The sequence below is a fragment of the Thalia democratica genome, chromosome 8, assembly GCF_965202585.1.
Source record: "Thalia democratica chromosome 8, ktThaDemo2.hap1.1, whole genome shotgun sequence".
In the NCBI taxonomy this organism is placed as follows: Eukaryota; Metazoa; Chordata; class Thaliacea; order Salpida; family Salpidae; genus Thalia; species Thalia democratica.
Genome location: NC_139172.1, coordinates 43,558,064 through 43,584,546, shown reverse-complemented (window position 1 = coordinate 43,584,546; position 26,483 = coordinate 43,558,064). Strand labels below are relative to the sequence as shown.

The 26,483-nt window shown below is 23.6% G+C and overlaps 1 protein-coding gene across 1 annotated transcript; it reads left to right on the top strand.

The window, feature by feature from the left end:
* The first annotated feature begins 447 nt into the window (after positions 1 to 447).
* LOC145843249 (kelch-like protein 6) lies at positions 448 to 25,546 on the top strand. Its single transcript, XM_082950713.1, has 3 exons — positions 448 to 590; positions 23,760 to 23,860; positions 24,132 to 25,546. The coding sequence occupies exons 1-3, from the start codon at positions 448 to 450 to the stop codon at positions 25,544 to 25,546; spliced, it is 1,659 nt and encodes a 552-aa protein (XP_082806839.1).
* Positions 25,547 to 26,483: the final 937 nt, after the last annotated feature.

Genomic DNA, 26,483 nt, shown 5'->3' with positions numbered 1-26,483 from the left:
GCTGATAAACTTTACAATCTAGCAAACTTAGAAATACTTTCAATTGTTTATTATAAAATTACAGCTTCAGTTTCTTTTTATATCACTTGGAATTTTTTTCTATTTTAACTAAAAAGCAACTAATTAATTTATTGTAAATATTTCCACACAAAACTTAAATATTTTTCAACTAATTGCTTAACTTTCTATTTGATACTTAATTCAAACAAACGTTTATATTTCTTTTAATTTTATTGTAACATAACATCCAATCAATTAACAGAAAAAATACAGAAACTAAATTGAATTTGTTTGATTTCAATCAAAACTTATGCATAAAACAAAGGGTTTGAGTACAACAAAAAACTTTTAAGATGAACAACAAAACTAACACACTTATTATAGAATAAGCTTTTTCATGCCAAACAATAAAAGTGCAGTCAATGAGTACTGAACTGCAACAACAAAATGAGGCATCAGCACATAGATAGAGGTTTCATACCAGCCAACAAGTTTCCCTCCTTGCCAATCGTTCCAGAACGAATTTGCAAACATCAGATCACAACCGAAGCACATCAGCAGGACAAAATTCAAGGTAATGTTGAGAAAACGCATTTTAAATTTTGCAATAGTGCTTTCAACGGAATCCATTTTTAAGAAGCTCAGCAAACTGCCCATGTTGTATCTGTGTAAAAATAATTGTTAGTCAAGTACTTGTCTCTAAAAGTTTTCTAATAATTCTCTTTTCTTAAACTGGTTTGAGGTACAATAGTCTATTTTGAGCAATAGAAATACATTTCTGATATCTTATTTGTATCACAAACTAATCTAAAATCTTTATATATATATATATATATATATATATATATATATATATATATATTAGTTGTATTAAATGAGTGAACATATTAAAAAATCTATTTTAACTTGAAAAGGAATTTGGAAAAGCTGATTGAATTTGATATTCAAAATAAACTTTTATTTATCAATAAGTGTGTGCTTATTCAACGAGTTAAATTGAACTAAACGCCGGCTATTTTTAAAATTAGTTTAGTGTAACAAAAATTTATATTTAACTTCACAATTTGTTTTAAAATAATATGTAACAATATTTATAACTGTTTTAACTTACCAATTTATTTCGAGTAGTAGTTCGATCACAAAGTAACTATACTGTGGAATGATAGCTTTACTGAAAATTCAGTATTTATAAAAAAATAATGTTAATCATCTTCTTGTATCTAAAGTGAGTTACGCTGATTTAATAAAGGTAATTTAAATCTAAACTTTCTTATTTTCAAGTATCAGTGAATTTTTGTTAAAATGAAAAATCAATATTTAATTATAAGATCTAGCTTAAAATAACTTTTTTTTACAATAATCTTTTTTCTAAATTAACTTTTACAAACACGTAAAAATGTAAAATTTTATAATTTATAACCGAAACGTTTTTTCAATCGTTCAGAAACAATTTACTTATTAATATATGAGCTAAGATAACACAGCTATATTTATACTTTTTTTATAAATTAACAAAATTTAAAAGGTAATAACAAAGTGTTGAATAAAAGACTAATTATAAATGTTTAAGTTTTTTGATAATAATCACTTAATTTTTGTAAGTTACGCTTATGTTTCTCATATCTTAAGTTTTCAAAATATCTCTAAAGATACAATATTTTCATATACAAAATTAAACAATTAGCTATACTAATCTTATTGAAAATATATGTTACATTTATATTTTCATTGTGAAAAATGTATTTAAAGTAACTTTATATTAAGTATTTCATTTATTATTTAATATAATAAGTTAGTATTAAGTACTTACAAGATTTTCATTATACTGTTTTAATTAATACTGTAGAGTTTCTATCAAAAATTAAGTAAGAAATAATTATTTCAACCAAACTTAGAATAAATCAAAAGCTTTATTTTTTTGTCACGTTATTTTTGCTATTGTTTGTATTTTACTTATACTAAATTATTACAGATTAACTGTAAAAAAATATCGTTTTAAACTAAACTAACTTTAAGCATTATGAAGCTTAAAATTTAAAGACTATAAGAGCTATAATACCAGTTAAAAGCGTATAAATCGGGGTTTCCAAACTCTTTTGGGTAACATGTCTCTTTTCAGAAAAATAAAAAAAGCTTGGACTTTCTCATTAAAGTTCCTATCACTTTTGGTGTAAGTCTTATATCTTCCGTAAACCGCGTTTAATACCTTTGTTTTTACTCTTCAATACTCTTATGGCGCCTTAATTGCTTTAAAGCCCCTTCGAAAGTTTTTTTGCTTAAACTTAGATAGTTTACTTTGGTTCAACTGGAAGAAAATTAAAAAACAGATTTTTTGAACATACACAATCCTTAAAAATGAAAAAAAGAAAGAAAGTACAAGATTAAGTAGATTTATTCACAAAATCAAAAATGGCAACGCTGATTGGAAAGAAATAATAAAATGGGATATTATTCATCACACTAATCAAAATAAACCTAGTAAAATTTGCACTCTCTGCAATTTGGAGAGACTCGAAATCGCATTTGCAGACAACAAAAAACTTTTAAATTTGTGATCAGAATTAATGGGAAAATGTAGACATTTCACAAAATTTTATTTGAAGTTTTAATTTACTAGATTAAAGTTTTATTTACCTAATTTTGTTTTCATTATATTATTTTGTTTTGTCTTTTGTTTTTTGTAATTATTGTAGTTTACGTTAATGATAATTAATGTTGCTGAAAATTACTAAAATTTAATTAAATAACCAATTACCTAATCAACTAATTACACATATAAAACTATATAAAGTGTTTGTCCATTGCAACCTGTTAGTTTGTTTACTTTTTTACTTGTGATCATCGCTCTATCGTGAAACAATTTTTAAGTAATAAACTCAATTTAACTTTTGTCTTAATTGTAGTTTTGGATAACATTAGTATAAATGGTAGATAAATAAGGCATAACTTTATTTAATCTTTTTTCATACTGACAGTTTTAACAAAACAGTTAGTTTGTGTGAATTTTTTCTATTAAATTTGTTTAAGTTTAACAACTTTGTTATCTGAAAAATAATAATTCTAAAACAAATAATAAATTTTTATAAATTTACAGACAACTAAGAAAATCAACAGTTTTCTTTGTTAAACTAAAAAATTTTTTATAGTTCTTATATTGCTTGTTTTTTTTTAATTTGATTTTTAATAAACAAACCAAAACTTATGTCGGCACTTATTTTTGCTATGAAAAAAAGTGATTTTTAATGTAAAATCCTATATTAGCTACCTTACGTTCAATTTTTCAAAAAGAGTAAAACCATATATTATTTAATTCATCAATTAAGTATGAAGTTAAACAACACTGTTCAAAACCTAAACATATATTTAACCAGTTACTGTTTAAAAACAGTGTTTAGTTAGCTACTAACAAAAATTATACAAATAAACGGTTCCTTATTGAACATGACTTTTTCTAATTCTCTGAAAATGATAGGACTATACCCGGTTACGTAAAAAAGAAGTATTTTATGATAAAAAGTCATTGTTATACATGTATTTGATATTTAAAGTAGGTAAAAGTTTCTAGTCAAAAGGTTAGCGTTTGGTTTTAAATCTTTAAAACAACTAAGCTGCAAATTTTATTTGAAATTAAATAAATAAAAGTAATGATAACTAATAAAATTTATTTAATTAAAAATGTTTTAACTTTTACTCATGCTTTTTCTGTGCATTGTTTTAATGTTTATCTAGACTTATAAGTTGAAGTAATTACATATGAAGTAAGTAAAAATATACTTTTTATTTTTCAAATCAAATAATATCACTTATCTTAAATACACTTTATGCTCTAGTTTTATTTTCATAGTGACTAAATCATTTACTTTTTGTAGGTATAATCACCGGTTGATTACGCACTTTAAGAAGTACGCACCCACCTAAGGTACTTAAAATTTTTTCTACTACCAGAATTTAAAAAATGCACAAACATTTATCTATCATATTTGACAATGTTTTTAGGAAACCTATAAGATACTAAATAATTATAACTTTTTACAGGTGTTATTAAAGAGAAAGACAAACTCTTTAAAGCAATGATAGAAAACTGTAATTTTGGGTGACATTTCAACTACAATTTATATATTGAATTACATCAAAACTTTATCGTCAGAAAAATGTTGTACTTGTATTTGAATTAAATAATAACAGAAAAAAAAAAAGCTAAATTAAAGTTTAACTAAAGTTGTACTAAACTTTTTTAATTTAAACATATTTTTTATCTGTAAATAAAAATAAGATTGCAACTATTTTAAAGAAAATAAAATCTGAAACTTATCAAAACTAAACTATATAAAATTTCAATTTCAAACTTGAGACCATTTTGTTTTGTTAAACAAATAAACAATTCAGATTTAGTTTTCAAATATAATTGAAACAATTCAAACGAAGCAGTAAAAGATTTAACAGGCAACCATATAACAAAAACTGATCAAATAAACACAAGTTTGGTTAACAAAAGTAAAATTTAATTTAATACGAAATGGTTTTTAATTGAATGAATTTAGTTATTATTTTTCTTACTTTTGCACAATTGAGGTTTTAAAGGATTGAAATTATAAGTCTGTTTAATTTTAAAATATTTAAACACATGTTCATAAGTAAACCTAGGAATTTCTAAACTATCTCCTTAAATATGTCTGTTCATTTAAAGCTTAGCTAAAGAAGATTGTTTCATAGCAATTCAGACGACTTTGCTATCTTAGTTTATTTTTATAAAAATTTAAAAAAATAGTTATTAAAAATAAAAGTTGTATTGAAAACATACAAAAAAAAACCAAAGTATTAATAAATTTAAAACTATTCATTTTTTTAACAACAAACTTTGATCAATTTGTTTCATTGTCTCTACAAGTTTATTTAATGCACGCATCAAGTTTGTTTATTATTTAAAAGTGGCTGCGAGCACTATGTATGTCCTTTAAAAAACAGTAAAATTTTTGATACCTTTTTCTTTTTTCTTATAATTAGCTGCACAGTGTTTATTTGTTATTTATTTAACAATAAAGTATGTGTCAATTAAACTTATTACATTTATAAATTGTTTAAGGCATAATTGTTACGATGGAAGCCTTAATTAAATACAAGCCTTGCTTTGTTACATTGTTTATAAAACGATAATAAAAAACGCTTAAAAGGTTTGGTCGAAAGACCTGGTGAACGAAAAACCTTTCGGTTACCGAGTCGTACGCTACATGTTTTTACAATCAATTACGACACAAAAAGATGATTCTTTTTAATTTTGTCTTCAACAACTAAAAAAAAGCAAAAAAAAAAAACAAGTATTCCAAATAATATATTTACATGTAAAGTTGGGAACATAATGTACACAAAAAATTTCTTAACAACAAGCAATTGAAACAAGAGCTATAAATATCAGTCGTGTCCAATGTAGTGTATATATTGTCAGCTTCGATTACTATACAGTTAAATACCATTGTCTTGACTAGATTTTTGTTATAAATTTAAAGCTAAAAATAGTTTAGCTTATTTTTTAGTGGTTTACAAACTTGATTATAAATAGTAGTTGAGTTAAAATCGTTTCCTGATAGTAGATTAACCTGTTTAAGTAAATTAAACACACTCCGTATTTTTTACTTCTACACTATTTAACCACTTTTATTGCAGTAATGTATTTAACAAGCAAAACTACTTTTATAAACAATTACTTGTGCCAAAACTTGGTCTAGAGATTGAAATGATCAAAACTTATGTAAAGTTGAGCTTGTCTCTAAGTCTACGAAAGCCCAGAGTTTGGCATTGTAAGACTTGTTTCGCTGATATTTTCATTAATTTACAAAATTAATATTTAAAAAAGTAATACAAGTAAACTTTTGAAGAAGTTATGCTATGTAAAATTTATTTTATTAGTTGATTTCACTTATTTAATGATTTATTGCGTCCCTTATGCAAATAGGTACTTCTTAAAGTGCATAACTGATCGATGTCTTTACAGTATTTAATAGGACATAGCATGAAACATCGATAAGAATGTTAGGCTATACACACGATCAAAATCTAAAAAAATCTTTAATATTTTAAAAGGTTAAGTCCTAATTACATTGTTTCAGTTATGTTATAGTTAAATTATTTTTAACTTTTTTGTTTTGCAAGTTAAATTGAGTTAAAATGTTAATTAAAAAAAAATCAACAAGTAAACTGTTAAAAAAATTATGATATACAATGTTTCTTCTAAAACTTTATTTAATTTTTTGTAATTTAATGCGTACTTTAGGCGGGTGCAAACCTCTTAAAGTGTGTACTTTACAAATGTCTTCCAGGACAAGACGTTAAAAGGTATCCGTGGTGTGCGAATCGTTAGCCGAAAAGTTTTTTTTTACATAAGATCTTGAAACCAAATATTTAGAGCGTATATTTTGTTGTTCTTCACTTTTTAAAAGCATATTGGAGAAATTTGGACCTGGTAGTAAATGTATTTTGAATATTTTAAAAAATTGTGAAAAGTTCCTGCAATTAATGTTGACTATGGTGTGCCACAATTCGTCCTTACAATCAAACTTATATTATAGAGGTAAAAAATAATCCAAATATTTAGGTGTACAAATGAACTCAAACTATGTTACTAAGACTAGTTTCATTTTGTCTTATAAGTCTTAAATCCTAGCTAGATTAAATTTAACATAAAAAAGTAAATAAATTTTACAAAAATTTATTGAATAAACTTATACTCAAGGTTTAGAAACAACAATTAAAAGTTTGACATACATTATGGTTTCAACAAAAACAAATTACAAAATAAAAAACAGAAAACACCAAAAAAGTTAGTTATAACTAAAAACAAACAAAACTAATACATTTTCATAATTTATTAACTTTTTCTATATGTTTCTGTTTTATTATATGAGAAATATTTTTTTACTATACTTCATGACAAATTTCGAACAATTCATAAATTATTTAACTTTTTTTTCATTAATTTATAATATATGTCAAGATCTACATTACACAAAAAAAAAGAAAATAAGAATGAAATAACGTTGTTTAGGTAAAGTTTTATTTTAAGATAAAAATTGATAAATAAAACTTAAAAATTTTCAACGTATTTTAACTTTTTTCTTACTGTTCTATTTGATGAAAAAAAAAAATTGTGAGAAGTTTAGCATTTGTCAACTATCAGGGTTAGAAAAAAACCTGGAATCCTGGAACATGATCAACTTTAAAATAACATGGATTTTAAACAAGTATCACTAAGAAACCAGGATATAAAACAAAAATCACTACAAAACCTGTAAATTAGAAATAAAATTATTTTTTATGTAGTAAGTTACTAAAAAAGTTTTATAACCTAGAACCTATAAGAAACTTATCAAAAATGTTGGTAAAGGTGTACTATGAAAGTTTTATTTATTAAAAAAATAATTTGTAATTACCAATTTTAAAGTAGGATATACAATCAACAATATAAGTTGTAGTTTATGTTTTTTTTATAAGGCTAAAATAATCTTTTGAAAAACAAAACAAACACAAAGAAAAAAGTTAAAAAACCTTGACCATAATTTAATTTTTGAATATATATATATAAATAAGATCGTAATTAATTAACACTTTTTGTATTTATGTCTTTAATTTTTTTGACATATGTTAAAATTTTAACATAATTTAAATTTTTTTATATTTTAACATATGAATCTGACATATGTTAAAATAAAATATAAAGAGCTATACAATTTGTGAGTTATTTGACATTTGTCATAACTTCTATACAAAAAAATTAAGTTTTCATTAAACTAATTAGAAATACATAGAAAAAGTTTATAATTTAATAAAAATTTATTCCTTTTAGTCATTTGTTTAATTATTTTTTTATATGTCTTCTGTTTTTTATTTTGTAATTAATATAAATAATCAAACAAAGAACATTAATTCCCTGAAAAGAATTAAAATACAATAAAAGTTTGAACAATTAAAAAAAAAAAATATGTAGAAAAAATTAATTTATACCTATGAATAAAACTTATACATTTGTATTAACTTATTTTTCAATGTGTTTCTGTTTTATTTTATGAAAATTAATTCATTTATATAGAAATCATCAGAAATCTCAAATACCTCAACAGTTATTTATCTATAATTTGAAAACCAAATGAATAATAGTGCTCAATCTTGAAATAGAGAGGCAAATTTATTAATAATTTATTGACAAAAATTGCAACCTTACTAACCCGGTTTCACCTAAAAAAGGATCTTCAGAGTTAGGTATAGAGTTTCACCTAACTCTAAAGATCCTTTTTTAGTTGAAACCGGGTTAGTAAGGTTGCAATTTTTGTCAATAAATTATTAATAAACAGTTTTTTATATAATACAATTTCATAATTTATGACATACGTCAATGTCTATATTTCATTTAAAAAAAATATATAAAACAAAGAAAATATAATAATCATTATTTAAAAATAAAAATGGAAAGATTTAGTAAAGTAAATGTTTTATTTATATATACATGTTAAAAAAAAATTAAACTGTTATCTGTTTATGTTCTTTTTTATGAAAAACAAATCTTGATTGAGAACTATGGCATCTGTCAACCACAAGGGTCACCAATAAACCTAGAATTCTTGAAAAACCTCAGTATTGGCACTATAGGCTGAAAAAACCTGGCAAAACCTGAAATTTGAGAATTAAAAAAAAAAAACCAGGAGTTTTGAACAAATATTATCAAGTAACCTAAAATTTCAAACAAATATCAGTATAAAACCAGAAATTTCAAACAATTTTTACATGTTATGTAGTAAAACTTTAATTTGAAGCATTTGTCAACTATCAGGGTTACACAAAATCCTGGAATTTTGAAATTTTGAAAAAGCTGAATATTCAAAAATATCAGTAAAAAATCTGGATTTTAAACAAATATCACTAAGAAACTTAAATATTAAACGAAAATCACTAAACATAAAATTACATAAAACCTAAAAGTTGAAAAAATTTTACATGTTATGTAGGAAAATTTTAGTTTGACACAAAAATTCAGCCATTTAGATAAAAGTGTTTTATCATCATCAAAAATGTTTTTTATTAAAATACACATTTAAGTTGGTTTTACAGTATCTTTTTAATGTTGCTTAACTACTTAACACAGTTTATTATTTTTTTATTTTATACTAAGCTTCAAACAGTATTAGACCAAAGAACTTGTATTTTTTAAAAACTGAAAGAAATTAACAAAACTTAGAAGCAATAACTTAAAAAGGTTTGCCAACCCAGTACAATAAAAAAAAAATAATTTGAAAAAATATTGTTTATTTATTAATCTTAAGGAAGAATATACAATGAACAAAAAAATCAACAATGCTAGTTGAAATTTATATATTTTTGTTAAGCTATTTTTTTGTTTGAAAAGCAAAAAAACACAAAGAAAAAAGTTTAAAAAACCTTGAACATGTATAAGTTATTTTATAAAAAGTATCTATAAATAAAACTCTAATTAATCAACACTTCTTTTATTTTTTTTATAACGTAGACCTTGACATATTTTAAGATAAATAAAAAAAGATTTGAATAAATAGTAAATTTTTTGACATTTGTTATGACTTCCATACAAGTAAAATTAGTTTTCTTTTAACAAATTAGAAACACGTAGAAAAAGTTTATAAATTAATAAAAAATGTACTAGTTTTATTCATACGTTTAACTAAGTTTTTATATGTATTCTGTTTTAAATTTAGTAATTAATATAAATAGTCAGACCAAGAAAATTAATTCCCTGAGAAAATTGAAAAATAGTAAAAGTTTGTACTGTTTAAATAAAAAACAATAGATGTAAAAAAAAGTTAGTTATACCTATGGATATTACTAGTAATTTATTAACTTTTTCTATGTGATTCTATTTTATTATATAAAAATTATTTTTTTTTTGTAGAAATCATCAGAAATTTCAAACATTTCACTAGTTATTCAAGTAATACATTTTCTAAATTTTGACATACGCCAAGGTCTACATTCTACGAAAAAAAAAAGAATTAAGAAAAAAGAATAAAAAACATGATAAAATAAAATATAATGATGTAGTATAGGAGAGGTTTTATTTATATATACATAATACAAAAACTTTAATATTTTCAGGGTTTTTTAACTATTATCTGTTTATATATTTTTTTTTTAAAACAAACCTAGATTGAGAACTATGGCATTTTTCAATTATCAGGGTTACCAAAAAACCTAGAATTCTTGAAAAACAAGGATATAGACACTGTATGCTGAAAAAACCTGGTAAAACCTGAAACTTTAAAGATAAAATAAAATATGGAATTTTGAACAAATATCATCAAAAAATCTAGAAATTTAAACAAAAATCACTATAAAACATTGAATTTTTAAAGAATTTTACATGTTATGTAGTAAACCTTAACTTGAACTAAAAATCTACCATATAGATAAAAGTTTTTTTGTCATAACCAGAAGTTTATTTTATATAAAATTGATTTACAGTTTTTTCAATGTTCTTATACTACTTAACACTGTTTTTAACTAAATCTTGGCTTTAAACTAAAAATATACCCATAGTCGTGTTCTTTTAAAAACCTGAAAGATATTCTGAAATCCTAATAGAAGTTTCTCAAAAAGGTTAGGCAACCAAGAACTATGAAATTTTCTTTAACTTAAAAAATTGTGTTATCATCACCTTTTAAAGGATATTTAAAAAAAAATAAGAAATCATCAATGTTTAGTTGCCTTTTATACTTTTAAACATTTGAATTTGATGAAATAAAATACTTTACTTAAAACGAAAAGTGGGTAAAATTTATATCTTTGATTAGTTTTAAAAACTTTAAAGAAATATGCAAATAATTCCCTTTAATCATAATAAACTGAGTTTAATCGCTTTTAACTAATTACTATTAGTAGTTAAAAGTATTCCGTTTTTTTTCTTCAGCACTAAACATACAATTAAAACATAATTTAAAATTTGTTACATGGTTGCCACTCACTTAAGTTCCTTGGGATAATAAAGCTAGTGAAGAATTAGAAAAACATTGGCTGAATCAGTTTTGTTTAAATATTTTTACAAAACTCAGACTAGCTTGTACGTTTTCCTATAACTCAGAATAATCGTGTTAAGACAGTTTTCTAAGTAGAACAAAATAAAATATTTGAAAACAGTTTATAATTTTTAGTCTTAAAATTTTAAGTGTGTATGGATAAAAAACTTCAAGTTAAAACAATAAAAAAAATTTTGAAGAGTCAATATCATGCTAAAAAGCTGGACATGTTTTAGTGAAAATTTTGTTAAAATTTTAAATTATGTACAAGAGTCTATAAATAATAATTTTGTTTTAATCAAGCTACAGTGTTTTTATTACTTATTGTTTGTTTATATTATAACTAGTTTGAACATTTTAGGTTCTCCAAATGTCTCAAACTCATTATTAGATTTTTCTATATTTTCTGATACATAAATGTTGTTAATAGTTAAGGCTTTGCAAGTCTTAACTAAAAAAATTAATATTTTAGTTGAAATTTTTGGTTTTTTGAATTCAATTTATTTAAACTGCTGAGATAATGATTTAAAAATTTATACTGTAAACGAAGTGTTATTAAACTTATTTTTTATTGGGTTATATTTTTCTACTTATAATAATCAAAAAAGTTTTAGGTGCTAGTGAGATTGCTATTATATGAATGATTTTGTTTTAAGAAAAACTTTTCATTCTTGTATATTATAAACTAAAATTTGAAAATTATAGTGGTTCTAAGTTTTTCAATTCTTCTGAATAACTAAATGCACCAAGAACAACATATAATTTAATAAATATAATTGAAACTGCATACTTTTTAGCATGAACAATCACTAACATAGTTTCGAATTAAAAAACAAAACTTACATTATTCAAAATTGCAAATAAAATTTTTCAGTTTTTTTGAAAATTAAGTTTTAAGTTTTGAAAAAACCTTAACAAATTACAAGTAGATGATGAAGAGAAAGTTGCCAACAATGGAAAATGAAATAAAAAAACCTTACAAAAGGTTTGTTAATAAAATGTTTTTAGATAATGGTTTTCCTAACTTTTCTAAAGAGGCCTGCTCAAATGAAGTAGAAAAAGCTATGGCTCCCTCTAAAAAGATTACTTAGAAAACAAAAAAAAAATTGAAAACACTTAAAAACTTTTTTAATTTTTCTTTTTAACATCAGCCAAAAAATACATAGTCTAAGTTTCGAATTTTGATTTAATAGCCTCCCTGTGGCCCATTTACTGCTCGTGGGCCCTTAATTTTTTTTAATAAACTGAGCCCACTTTAGGAAACTATGTTTTAGATAAATGAAATGTTTAAAATTTCTATACACCTATTTACTTGAATAACTTTAACAAGGCCATAAGGGGGGTCGAACATTTTTTTTTACTAAAATTAACTTTGGCTTTTATATGATAGCTTTAAGTACAAACTATAAGCCAGTTTTTATAGAATTCAAAAACATCATTTAACTTTTGAGATATTTAACTTTTTGTGAAAATTTTCCAATATAAACGTATGGACCGCAAATTTTTCGGGGTCAATTTTCTTGGAAATTTTAGAGTTCACTAAAAACCTATCTCCTCCTTCATTATTTGATCTAGAGACTTCAAATTTTCAGGAAATATTCCATTCAATATTTTGAAGAATCTGAATGTTGGTATTTTTGAAATTTTGAAAAATAAAAATTTATCCACAAAAAACTAAAAAAAGGGTAGTTTTTTGACAATAATTTTTTCTTTACTCAAAATTAAAAAAATTCCTACAATAGATCTCTTTAAAGTTTAATGATACACATTTGTAAAAATTTGAGAAAGATAACTCAAAAAATGAAGGAGGAGATAGATTTTTAGTGAAATAGTATTTTTTTGCATTTTTAGTTTTCGCCTTCCATAAGGAACCTATTGAACGCCCTTTCTTTGATCGATTATATCTCAAAAGTTACTTTGAGTTTTTTAAGCGGTTAAAAGTGTCTGATAGCTCAGATTAAATTCTACAAAATAAGATCAAGTTGTGAAAAACAAAGTGGACCTCCCTATGGCCTTATTTTTAAAAATAGTTATATTTTACAAAGATCTAAATTTAAAAAATTATAATTTAATGATATGATTTGTAAACATCATCAAAGCAATTTAGATTAGTGTTTTTTTTAAATAATTTATTAAAAATTGGCCAAAAATTAGTTTGTAATAAGTCTGAAAAGTAAGTAATCCTTCAATAGATTGAATAAAGGGCATAGGGTGGTCCACATTTTTTTTTATGTTGGTTTTATTTTGAAGAGTTTTATCTGAGATATCAGACATTATTGACTGCTTAGAAAATTTCAAAGTAGTTTTTGAGATACGAGAGATGAAAGTTAGTGATCTCAATAGGTTCCTAATGGAAGGCGCAAACTAAAAACGCGAAGAAAGACCATTTCACTAAAAATCTATATCCTTCTTTATTTTTTATGTAATCATTTTCAAATTTTTACAGAAAGTGTATTAATAAACTGAAAAAGATGAAATATAGGATTTTTTAAATTTTAAAAAATATGATTTTTGTTAAAAAAACCACCTATTATTATTTTTTTTTTTATCTAAGTTTTTATTTTTTTATATTTTTCAAATTCCTACATTTCAAGTCTTTTAAACTATAAAAGGAATTTTGAAGTTTGAAGTCTCTAGCTCAAAAAATTAAGGAGAAGATAAATTTTTAGTGATTTCAGGTTTGCAACACATTCAGGGAATTCAGAAAAACTCAGGGAAACTAAGTGAATTTTTATTATCTTTTTTTACTCAGGGAAACTCAGGGCAATTTTGGTTTTTTCTAAAAATTTAAAGAAAAATTGAAAATTTTTAAAAATTTTCAGGGAATTTTTTTTATAGATCGAGAATGAAATTTACTTAATCCAGTTTCTATATTTTTACAAAATAGTTAAATTTATTCATTTTTAAGTGCTTATTTTAAAATTTCTTAGCCTTGCGGCAAGTTCTCAAATATTCTTAAAATTAATGTGGTAATTTTTTAATAAATAATTATTAATGATTAAAAATGACTCAGGAAAACTCGGGGAAGTTTAAGGTTACTCAGGAAAATTTCTGGTCACTTAGGGAAGATATTTTGACTCAAAAAGTGGCAACATTGTGATTTTTTAGATTTCTGAGAAAAATGACCTTGAAATATTTGCGGTTCATACGTTTGTATCAGAAGTTTTTTTAAATTACAATATATCAAAAGTTAAATAAGATTTTTTAATTTTATAAAAATTAGCTTGTAGTTTGTATTTAAAGATTTTATATAGGATCCAATGTTATTTTCAGTAATAAAAATGTCGGACTCCCCTACAGAGATGCCATAATTTAAGTACTATAAGCTCGTCATGCTTGAAGAAAGCAAAAGTTGCTAGAGTAAATTGAGTAAGGAGAAAGTATTCAAATAGAGCTTAAATAAAATACTAGAATAGAAGTTCTATCTACATTTAAATTACTGATTTTAGTAAACAAAAAAAGTTTATAAAACAGTTTTGACGTGTTAAGCAGTGATTTAATAAAAAGAAAACTAAAATTGTTTAATTCTTTTCATTACATGACATATTTAACTTTAAAATAAAGTGAAATATAAAAAACTTATTGCAAATAAAGTGATTAATTTTAATTATTTTAGTAAACGATTTGTGAAACATGTTTATTAACAATTTAAAAAATATGTTTATTTTCGAGTACTTTTTTTTTGAACACAACACAAATAGACACGTAGCAATTTCTACTTAATGGAAACAGTTTTACGAGGTTTTATAGCATAATTTATAATAACAAAAGTATTAAATTAAGCTTATAAATTTTAGCAAAATAATCCAAACTTATTGCTTAACTAAATTAAAAACTAAAAATTTAAGATGAAGATGAAATCATTTAGAATTATTCTAATTAATTTAGTGAAATTTGATATGAAATATTTTGGATGAATAAAATGGCAATAAATTAAAAACATTGTTTTAAGCTTAAATAATTTTTGTTCAAGTATTACAAATATGTCAAATAGTTTAAAAAAAATTTTATAAAAAGAAAGAAGCTTAGTAAACACAGAGATAAGAAATGTTATAGATGTTTCTATTAACATAAAAAATATAAACAGTTCAACATTTGAAAAATTCAGTTTAAAAAAAAACTTATACAGACTATTATTTAGATAGCCAAAAAAAAACTATTAAAAGCACTATTTTAATTTTTCGCCAAGTTTTGTAATGTGTTTTTGTTTATCATATAAATGAAAAACATGTACATTACAGCTTTTAAAATTTTATGCTTTTTTTCATAATTCTAAATAAAATTTAAACTATACAACCACTTATTTAAGGTACAAAATTTTAAAGGTTTCATAAAACGAACCAGTTTAAAAAATCAAAAACTGTTAAACTGTAATTTTATTATCAAACTTGATCGAAGTAAGAAAAAACAAATTAAAGTTGTAATTGGTGAAAAAATTTGTTGTGTATAAACTACTGAAGTGCAAAATTAAAATACATCTTGATTTTCAAATGAAAAAAAAAAACATAAAACAGGATATTTATGAAAAAAAAAACAGTTTATATCTAATTCTCTCAGTTTGAAAACAACTGTTTCGTTCTACTAAAAACAATGGTGACGCGTGTCTTTTTGTAGGGGATTGGCATGGTAAAGTAAAAAGTATCCTAGTTTAAAACATTAAGATGAAACTCATAATAGTTTTATAATGAAAAAGCCAATAAAGAAATAAACAATTTTTAGCTTTTAAACAAAAATGTCTTGAACATACTAAATTGAATACATTTTACTTGAAATATAAACAAATAAATACAATGAAAAAGTTTTTCATGACTTTATATACAATTTTTAAATAATAAACTAAATTTATTTAAAAGTATTTCAATACACATAAGATTAATAAATGTATTCAAATGAAGCAAATTTGTTATTAGCTACTAAACATTGTTATGATCATACAGCTTGAAAACTTAAAAAATATCATAATTTGAGAAAAAAATTGTAGGAATAAACATAACTTAAACTCAAGAACAAAATAAGTATGATTGTACAAAAATTAAGACTAAAATACTTTTTTACAAACAAACTAAAATAAGTACATGTTTCTAAAACCCAAAAAATTTTCAATTTACTACACAACATTTTTGTTCATATAGTATGTATAAATTCTTTTTTTTAGTATTTTTTCTGAGGTAGAAAAATCAAATTACATGTTGTAAACCATTTACTACCATCCAGCTTTAGAAAAAAATTAAAAACTAAGTTTTTATTTAAAAAAAAAAAAATTAACTATAAATCAGTTGGAAATTTGTTTGTTCTACATAATTATGAAAATTAATCAATGTTGAGCATTTAGAAATCAATGAACTTTTAAATAAACAAAATTTAAGCAGCTGTAGTTTGGCAAAATTAAAAATAAAAATAAACATCAGTAATAATTTTTTGTAGATATCAAAGTTAACTTAAAATTTAAAGAAACTTTTAAAGCAATTAAAAAAAAACTGCTTTAAACAGTAACTTTTATTATAAGACACTAAATTAGTTTTCAGAAGTAACAAATAACATCAAAAATTAATAAAAATAACACAAGAAGGAATTTTTGATTGAGACTTTCACCCCTTCAACATAAAAATCTTTAAAAGTTAATACTACAGTAGAATTTTTTATATGTTTGATCTTTTTATAAATATGATCATAAAAAAACACCAAAATCTACTTCTTTGTTCAGAAATAGAATAAATTTAAACGACCGAAAAAAACAAAAAATAAAGTTTTTATTAATACATTTAAACTTAAAAAACAAAAATAGTTATATATTTTTGAGTATTTTTGATAAAGTACAACTCTTAAAACCAGATAAAAAAGAACAACATTTTCTTAACATTTCAAACACAATAAACTATTTTCTAAATTTATTTTATTTAAATGAATAAGTTGTTACAAAAACAATTATGATAAAAATATAAATATGTACTAAACTATATAAGTACAAAAAAGATTTTATAATTACTCTTTTTCTAAAAAGTCACTGAAAAAACATTAAGAAAAAATGATTTTAGTACTTCAAGTATACTCTGGCTTAGAAGAATGTTTTTTTACATTTAACATTATAATTAAAATTACATTAACTTTAGAAAATATAATAACTTGGATAAAACAATTATTTTTATTAGCAACAAGACATGCGTAAAACCATGAAATAATTCGCCAAAATAAAACTTTTAGCTTAAACATTTGAAAATTTTTTTTAAATTAAGAAATTGCAAACCTCTTGCTTTACACCTTTGTGTAATTGTAAAATCTAGTGTGATTCAAATGTTTTGAACTTGAGCTTTTCAACAGTTGTGTAATTAAAATTTTTCTGAAAACTTGAATGTAAAATGAAGATGGTAAGTTTTTTTTCACTTGGTCATTTTTTATTTCCTCTCTCTTAAGAAAACTATTGTGGTCTCCAACTTTTACCATCTTTCTGTCAAAATTTAGTTTATAGAACAGTTAAAAAACAACTTATTGTTTATTTAAAAGTCTACAAAGTAAGGTTAAACTTTAAAAGTTTATTTTATTAATTTCTTTATATCAATTTCTTTCTCAATTAACCCATTCATGGAGTAGAACAAAAGTTCTTACAATTTTTTTTTTTCAGTTTTATCAATCTCCACTGATTTTAAGTAATTTTTTGAAGTAATCAATTCGAGTTAAAAATTTATATATGAAGCTTAAATTTTTTTATCAATATTGATTTAGTGGTTATACTAAAAAATCAAACCATTTTAAGTTAAAGTTCAATTCTTTGAAACTTTAAAAACTTTATCTTAGTGTTCTTAGTAAAACATCTGGAGCAAAATTAAGTAAACATTATTTTCACTTTAAAAAAAAAAATTACAATCAGTGTTATCTGTACATTTCTGAAAATTGGGAGAAAAAAAAAAATTAGTTGTATGAAAAACATCGTTTTAATTTTTAAAAAAAATATTTATTGTTGTAAATTTTAATAGGTTCATTTTTCATTGAGTTTTTCGTTTTAGAGTTTAGATTTTTACTGTAAAGTTTTTTTCAATTTGTAGCTCATTATAATTTCGATTAAATTGGGTATGCAACTCGCTTACTGAGAGGTACTTTTGTGTATCCAAGTCCTTGAACCAAAAAACTTTTGAACAATTTTTTGTTTTTGTTTAATAAACCACTATTAGCTAAATCAAATATATTAAAAGTTTTACAATGCTGAAAAGTATTATTATTTTATTAGATATCAATTACTAACTTTCTGTAAGGTGGTAATACTTGTAACTGAATTCGAGAATCAACATCCCATATTTCTATATGTTGGAAAAAAAAACTCATATCAAGGTTGCCAATCTTTTTTGAGATATTTCTTCTAGGTTTTCTGAATTTGTTCAAGTTTTTTAAAAGTACACATTTTTGGGTCTATTTTTACTGTAAAGCTAAGATTATAATTGAAAACTGTGCTGCGTTGTATAACAACATTGAAAAGATACTGTAAAGCTACTTTAAGTCTATTTTATAATAAAAAACTTTTTGATGATGACAAAATATTTTTATCAATATGGTAGATTTTTCTTGTCAAATTAAGGGCATAGGGGGTCAGATATTTACTTTTATTAAAAATAACATTGGATTTTATATGAAAGTTTGAAGTACAAACTACAAGCCAGTCTTTATAGAACTGAAAAATCTTAATTTATCATTGAGATATTGTAGTTTTTATAAATATTTTGCGTTACAAACGTACAGACCGCATATTTTTTGGGGTCAATTTTCTCCAAAGTTTAAAAAATTACTAAAAATCTCCCTACTCCTTCATTATTTGAGCTAGAGACCTCTAACTTTCAGGAAACATTTCATTATAGTTTAAAAGACTTTGAATGTTGGAATTATAAAAATATAAAAAACAAAAATTTTAGATTAAAAACAAAAAAATAGATGGTTTTTTTTTAATAATTTTTTTTTTCTAATTTAAAAAAATTCTGCATTCAATCTTTATAAAATTTAACAATACACTTTCTGTGTGAATTCGAAGAAGATTGCAAAAATGAAGGAGGAGATAGATTTTTAGTAAGATGGTCTTTTTCCACTTTTACTTCATATACTACATTATTTGTATTACAGTTTCAGGTATTTAGTTAAACTGTATTAAGCAAAGTTATTAATAATCATGGAACTTGCAATAATGATTTCTTATTTTTCATGATAGTGCATACACCCAGCTGTAAAACTTAGAATTTTATTCAAAAAATATAACACTATATTTTCATTTACAAAATACTTCTTAAAAATATAAAAAGCACATTACAAATGTTCTGTAAAACAAAAATAAATTTTAAACTAACAGAGAAAGTTAAAACTAACCATAATACTCAATTTTGTCATTTTTTCCAGGTATTCCTTTTTCCTGCAGCTTTTAAACTATTGTACAAAAAGAGGCATTGACTTTGTTTTATATTTAATGCTATTAAAAATATAAAGATATAAATATAGAAATATAAAGATGCACAAACATTACTAACTAGGTAACTAGTTTGATGATAAGTAGTAGATTATAAATTTACAAAAAGTGAAAAAATATTTGAAAACAGTTTATACTATTTTTTAAGAAGGGAAAGTTGAGATACAAAATTAAGGTCTAGAAGCAAAGTGATTATTTCAGAAAAAACAAGACTGTAAGTTAGAAAGCAAAAATCAAAATTTTTGTTCTTTCAAAGTTTGTTTTAGGCAGATGTCAGCAAATAAGAACCTGCCAAATAAATAGTTAGAGGTTATTAAAGTGTTTTATTCACTTGTATTTCAAAACTTACTTTGAATTTTTAAAACAGTAAAGAGTAGCTTATTTGTGAGTGTAAAAAATGTTACTAACGTTTGAAAAAAAGATTACTCAATAATACTTTAAGAATTCAATAAGTAAATTTATAAACAATGTTTATTTATTTAAGCTAAAATAAAGAAGAAAATAAAGTCAGATTTACTAAAAAAAAGGTTTGTAGGAAATATTTTGCCAATTGATATAATACTATTTCATTAATAGTATTGAAATCTTTGTAGAATAATAATAAAAAGGTACTATTGATCTTTTCTAAATATCAGTCGTTTTTTGTTTTTTTTACCCTAATGTATTTTATTTGAGTAGTTTTAGAATTTTACTTTCAAAAAAATATTAAACTGTTTAACTAAGGTTCCTTAACATTTGAGGTAGATAATTTTAAGAAAACATTTAAAATTATGCGAATATATAAAGAAATAAAAGTTTGTTTCATGTACTTGTATATGCAGTTATAATATATCAAAAGTTAATTAAATATTTGGTGATTTATGAAAACTTACTAATACTTTTTATTTAGGTTTTATATAAGATCTTATGTTGAGGTGACAAAAAATGAGTCCAATACTATTTTGTAACAAAAATTAATATAACTTGAATGAAGACTCAAATTATATATTATAAAATATTTTTCATTGAACACTTGAGTTGTACTTAGATAATTTTGAAGTTTAGTTCAGTAAAAATTTTTTGTACAAACTTACTATAAAGAAGTTTTTTATCTCTAATTTTAAAATATTTTATTCACATTTAGTTTAGATCAAATAAATGTAATAAAATGTATTTCTTTTCTTATTTCTTAAGAAAATGTTCCTTTCATTATAGCAAAAATTAAATAATAGAAACTACAAAACATTTAAAATATAAAAGTTTTATAACCAACAAGTAAAAAGTATTCATATGGTTTTTTTAATTAATTTACTCATTTTTTAAAAGATTTTTATTGATAAGTCAATGTTAGACTGAGAATGTTTAAGAATGATTGCTTATAAACTTTGTGAGGAAAAATATTTTCAATGAATTAGTCTACTTTAATTATTTTAATTTTAATAAGAACTGAATGAACTCTCTGACTTTGTTCCCTTAAATGTTAAAAACTAATTTAAGCACATTAACTGTAAAAACTAACTTCTAGCCAAACTAAAAACCTTAAATTCAAACAGTTTTTTAAATATCTTACCCCTCTTTGGCCTTGAATATTGTGTAAAATAGTTTCTTATTAACTTAATTAATTGTTTTTTATAAAACTTGTTAAAAATTTAACTATATCTTAATTAATTAATTTTCTTAATTATAAAATATAAGTAAAAATAAAAGTAAGTATTTTTTAAATAAAACATTATTACAGTGTAATTACTTCAATAAATGCTTAAAATTGTTTTTTCATTGGACAAAATTAGATGGCATGAATCTAAACATTGCTCCAACACAAACAATTCTTTGTAAAATAATTTAAAATATTTGGGGTATGTTGTTGTACTTACAGTCAAGATTTCATTTGTTTTTTATTTCTCTTAATAATGTATAAGAATTTTACAACTTTTTAAACTTTAACTTAAAAATAGTACACCTATTTGCTTTTACAAAGTATAGGTCATTTATAAAAGCACTTTTATACATACATTTCTTCAAAATAAAAACTTTATATTTTCAGAAAGGTTGATAAATGAAGAGTTATGAAGCCATGGTTTTTTTTTGTTCTTACTAATGTATTAAAATTATAATGACTACCTGGACTTAACCTTTAGAAAAACCTATACATGTCCGGTTTTATTTAAAAAAAAAACTATGTAAAAAAAACCTTAACAAAATAGTTGAACTATACTTGTAATAAAACAGTAAAAAAATTTTAATGATAATTTTCTTCTTTTTTTTATAATTATTGCTAACTTATTCAATAAGATTCACTGCTTATGTGCTCCTGGAATAAATGTAGTGAAGTTGAAAATCCTAAACTTAAATTTTAACTTTATTAATGGTATTTCTCAAAAAAATTTGTTTTTAACTTTTATAATTTTTTAGCATTATAATTTTGAAAAAAATAAATATTTTAATACAAACCTATCTTATTTGATTATAAGTTGTTTATTGTATAAAAATTTTTATACAAGTCTATTGAAATTTGAAATGTTTCTGATTATTAAGCAGTTATATTTGTTAAAATGAGATTTTTTTATTAAAACAATAAAAACTGTTTAAGAAACTCTTACACAGTTACTTTAGTCAGTTGAAAACAATTCCAAGCTAACTTAAGAAAAAGCATTCATATAAAAAAGTTTAAAACACAATTTTTATAATCAAATTGGAAAAAAAAAAAACAAGGTGTTATTCTTAACTCATGTTTTAGTAAAATTTTACTGTTAATACAATATACATCAATATAAGCTTTAAAAATCTAATTATTGAATAACTTACATGTTTTTTTTTTGCTTCAGCTGAACTCTTTTTCAATATAAAGTATGCTTTTATAATATTCTGTATATAAAATTGTACTGTATTTCAATATTTGAAGTCATGTGCATTTTGAAGACATATTTTTAATTCCTTTGGTAAATCCCCTTTTTCATTGATCTTAGTTTTGGCCTTAAATCTAAGGTCGGACCCCATCTATGCTCTCCTATACCCTTTAAGGTTATTTTCAATCTATTAAATAAAATACTATTTTTGTGATTACAAACCTACTGTTGATTGAGGCTTAATACGTGTTTGTGTGAAATAATGATAAGAAACAATATTAGTTAGTAAGTACTAGACTTTAAAAAATTATATGCAAAAAAAATCTAATATATTAACTTTTATATTAAGTAAATTATTAACTTTGTCAGGCACCACGTTTTTTTTCAATTGCATTTAAAACAAGTATCTTTTTTAAAAACTGATGAAAAATTAAAAGTATAATTATTACTGAACTTAAAACTATATGTTAATTTAAACATAAAAAAGAAACAAAGAATCTCATAATCTCATAATTGTTTGTTGGAGTTTATTGTTGTTTATTGTTGGTATTTTTATTTTTTACAAAAAATACTACTTACATAAAAAGTATCAAAGTGTTAGTTATCTAATAATAAAAGATTAAAAGTTTATAAAAAAAATAACGTGAATCGCAAAATACTTTAAAATCCATCGTTTTCTGTTTAAATATCAAAATACTAAACTACTTATTACTTCAAACCTGTTTGATATGTCTTACAAACCTAATTTTGTTTAATTGTACTATGAAATAAAAGTCTCACGTTTTATATATTCTTAATAATTACATTTTGATACAGCAAGAATGTTTTAATATGAAAAAGCTCATTTCAGCTGTTTACTTTACTGTTCCGCTTGGTATAAATATTAATTCATACAAGTTAATATAATTTATCGTACTGTATTACAAATTATTATAAAAAATAGATTTTGATAATCAAAAATTTTTATTGATTGGTAGAACGATAGTTTTAGTTGCGCATGAGCGATTTTCACACAAGTAAATTTTATTTTACTCTGCTTATGGTAAAATATTTCTTTAAATTTAATTTGTGATTAAGCTGTAACTGATTAGTAGAAGCTTATGAAATTTTTCAATTGCATCTCAACTTTAAGTGTTACTTAAACTTCCGCACTAATTATTGACAACTGAACTTAACAAACATGTTTCCTGTTAAAGAAGTAATAAAAGTATTACGCAATCTAAATTTTTACAAAATAAAACGTTTTTTATGACAAGTTATTATGGATTCTATGACTAAAACACTGTATACTTTAAAATATTTTATACTGAAATAATATTTTTATAATGACTTATGAGTTCCAAGCTTTAATCTGTTTTCTCGTTTGTAATTTTTTTCCATTGTTATATTTGTAATTTTTTCTCACCTGCTTTGTCTGTCATTTTGCAGTCAATAACTCAGGAATTAAATATTATTAAAATACAGGTCTGAAGGTAAGAAAACGCAGATTCTGCAAATTATAGAGAAAGGTACGAAGTTTGCCATTGAAAAGGGCGGGAAAAATTACTGCATGGTCACGGTGGAAGGTTTGTAAACTTTCGATTTGTTTTATTGAGAAGGATTTTAGCTTAAAGTGCAGTAATTTCTTTGTTCTTGTTGTTAATATACATTTGAGAAATTGTATAACAAAATAAAAATATGTTTAAACGTTTTACGTTATTGTCTACACAAATTATAAAAAATTGTCTTGAGCATACTTCTAAACTTTTAATGCATTAACTATAAATTTTATAGCGTTTATTAAATAAAAAACAATTTTACTTTGAAAGTAATTAAACGTCTGTTTGTAAATTGTAGAAGAACCCAAGCTAGATGAAAGCAATCTGATACCAGCTTTTAGAACGTGCGATCTGACACTAAACAAAAGCTTAGATGACAAGTTGTTCGAGTACGTTAAATACAGCTTGAACTACAAATGTGCATCACGATTTAAAAAATTGATTTCACTCCTGATGTTCTCTAAACTACCAAACTTGAATCGTTTAATAATGATGTACCTCGAGCAATGGTTCACTTTACTTGTGGAGACAAAATACTTTTTGGAGATAGACTTTGCACTTGTGCGTAGAATTGTGTCGAGTTCAAATTTACGAATTACGTCGGAAATTGAAATCTTCGACGCTGTAGACGCTTGGATAAGGCATAAAGTTGAAGAGAGAAGCATGCACGCAAAATGTCTGTTATTGCATGTCAGGTTTCCGTTGCTTTCTGATTGCGCTTTAAAGCACATTTTGAATAAGAACTCAACATTTAAACAAGTGGAAGATTGTCGTGAAGTAATTGAAGGTGTGTTAAATGAGAAGGCAGTATTTTTAAATAAATCTAAAAGCTACTTCACAAATCGATATTGCTCCCATCCTGTTCCAACGGTCAGCGACGAGCTATCGAAAGGATGTTCAGTTTCATACAAAGGGGACGTTTATACTTTTAGCGATCCGCATGATGACTATACAAAAAAAATTGCAAATTTTTACGATAGTCATGACAGTCCTGGTGATAGTGATGACGATTTTGTTTGTATTGGTGACAGCTCTAGTTATAACAATGACAATTCTTACGAAATTGATGACGATCATCCTCCAATTATCAAGTATTCTCCTTTATTAAACAAAAGGGTAAAGTGGGCCAACTGGTATGATGGTTACAACGAGCATTTTTATTTTTGTGTCTGCACGTTCATGGACAAAATATATTTGCTCGGAGGCCTGGCCATGGACACGACTGGTGCTTGCTACGCGTTTGATCCTGAAACTCGCGAGTGGTCGGAAAAGGAGAGCATGCTGAAGGCAAAAGAGGACGCTTCCGCCGTCGTGTTTTCAGGTAAAATTGTGGTTTCCGGTGGAAATGTTTGGGAAATAGATGATATCAGGGATCCGGAACCCACGACGTTTGTGGAAGCTTACGACCACATCAGCGACTCGTGGTCGAAATTTCCGAGCATGAATAAAAGAAGGGCTTACCACAAATCCGTTGCAATTAGAAATAAGTTGTTTGTCGTAGATGGGCTTGATATCGAAGTGTACGACTCGACATGTGAAAAGTTTTCAAACTTGAAAGTACCATCCTCAATTGATAGACGTTGTTGGGGATATTCTGCTTTCATCGGGAATAAAATTATCACTTCTGGTTTTTATTATGACGTTGAAAAAGAAGAGTGGTTCGAAAAAACAGAAGAATTCACAAAAAGTCTTGAAGATTTTAAGTGTTTTTAACTTTTACAGCTAGAGTTTTTTTTTTAATTAAAAAAAGTAAAGTACTTTTAGTAAATACTTTAAAATAAAAAATATTATGGCGTAAAAATATATACATATCTGATTTTTTTGTTGAATTCTATACACAGTATAAATTTGTTTTTCATAAGTATTTTTTTAATGATATAGTTAAGGTTCTCTATAAGTATTAAGTTAATAGAATATGCCTTTATTAATAGATAAATTTTCAGTTTAATTATGATGTCAATTGAGTGTTTTAAGCTTTCAAAAGATTAAATTGATTTTCAACAACCTTTTAGGCTTTTAAAATTAAATAGATTGTTATATAATTTAGAAACATTTTGTTAATTTAATAAAATTATATGTAAGTCGACAATAAATTTGATAAAGTAACTTCATCTAGTTTAACACATTTACATTTTTAAACTTTATAGTTTACAAACGAAATTATCTTTTTTATGATTATTACAACGATTTTGTCTACGATGGACCCATAAATCAAAAATAAGGCTACTTTAACTGAAAGACATACAAAAAAAGAAAATGCAGAAAAAAGTTTTTTATCATGAAATATAAACAAATGAAATTTAAAAAACTATTGATTAATATAAAAAAAATTAATGTGAACACAAACTAAGCATAAAAAGTTATAATGCATTGACTAACTGCAAAATTCAAAGCCCCGAGCGCATTAGCAAAAAAAAGAATTAATAGACAACTTTTAAAAGGAATTTATTAATTATGGAAGAAAGGCGGTGCTAACAATTTGTATATAACTAAATATTAAACCAAGTTTTGAAAACTAAATCGATGGTTGACGAAGAAAAACAAGACAGTTTACATATAAACTTTACTGAGAAAATTTTTATGCAAATCAATTTTTTCATTTCAATCAAAACTAATTTACAATATTTTTCCAAAAACAATTTTCTTTGGA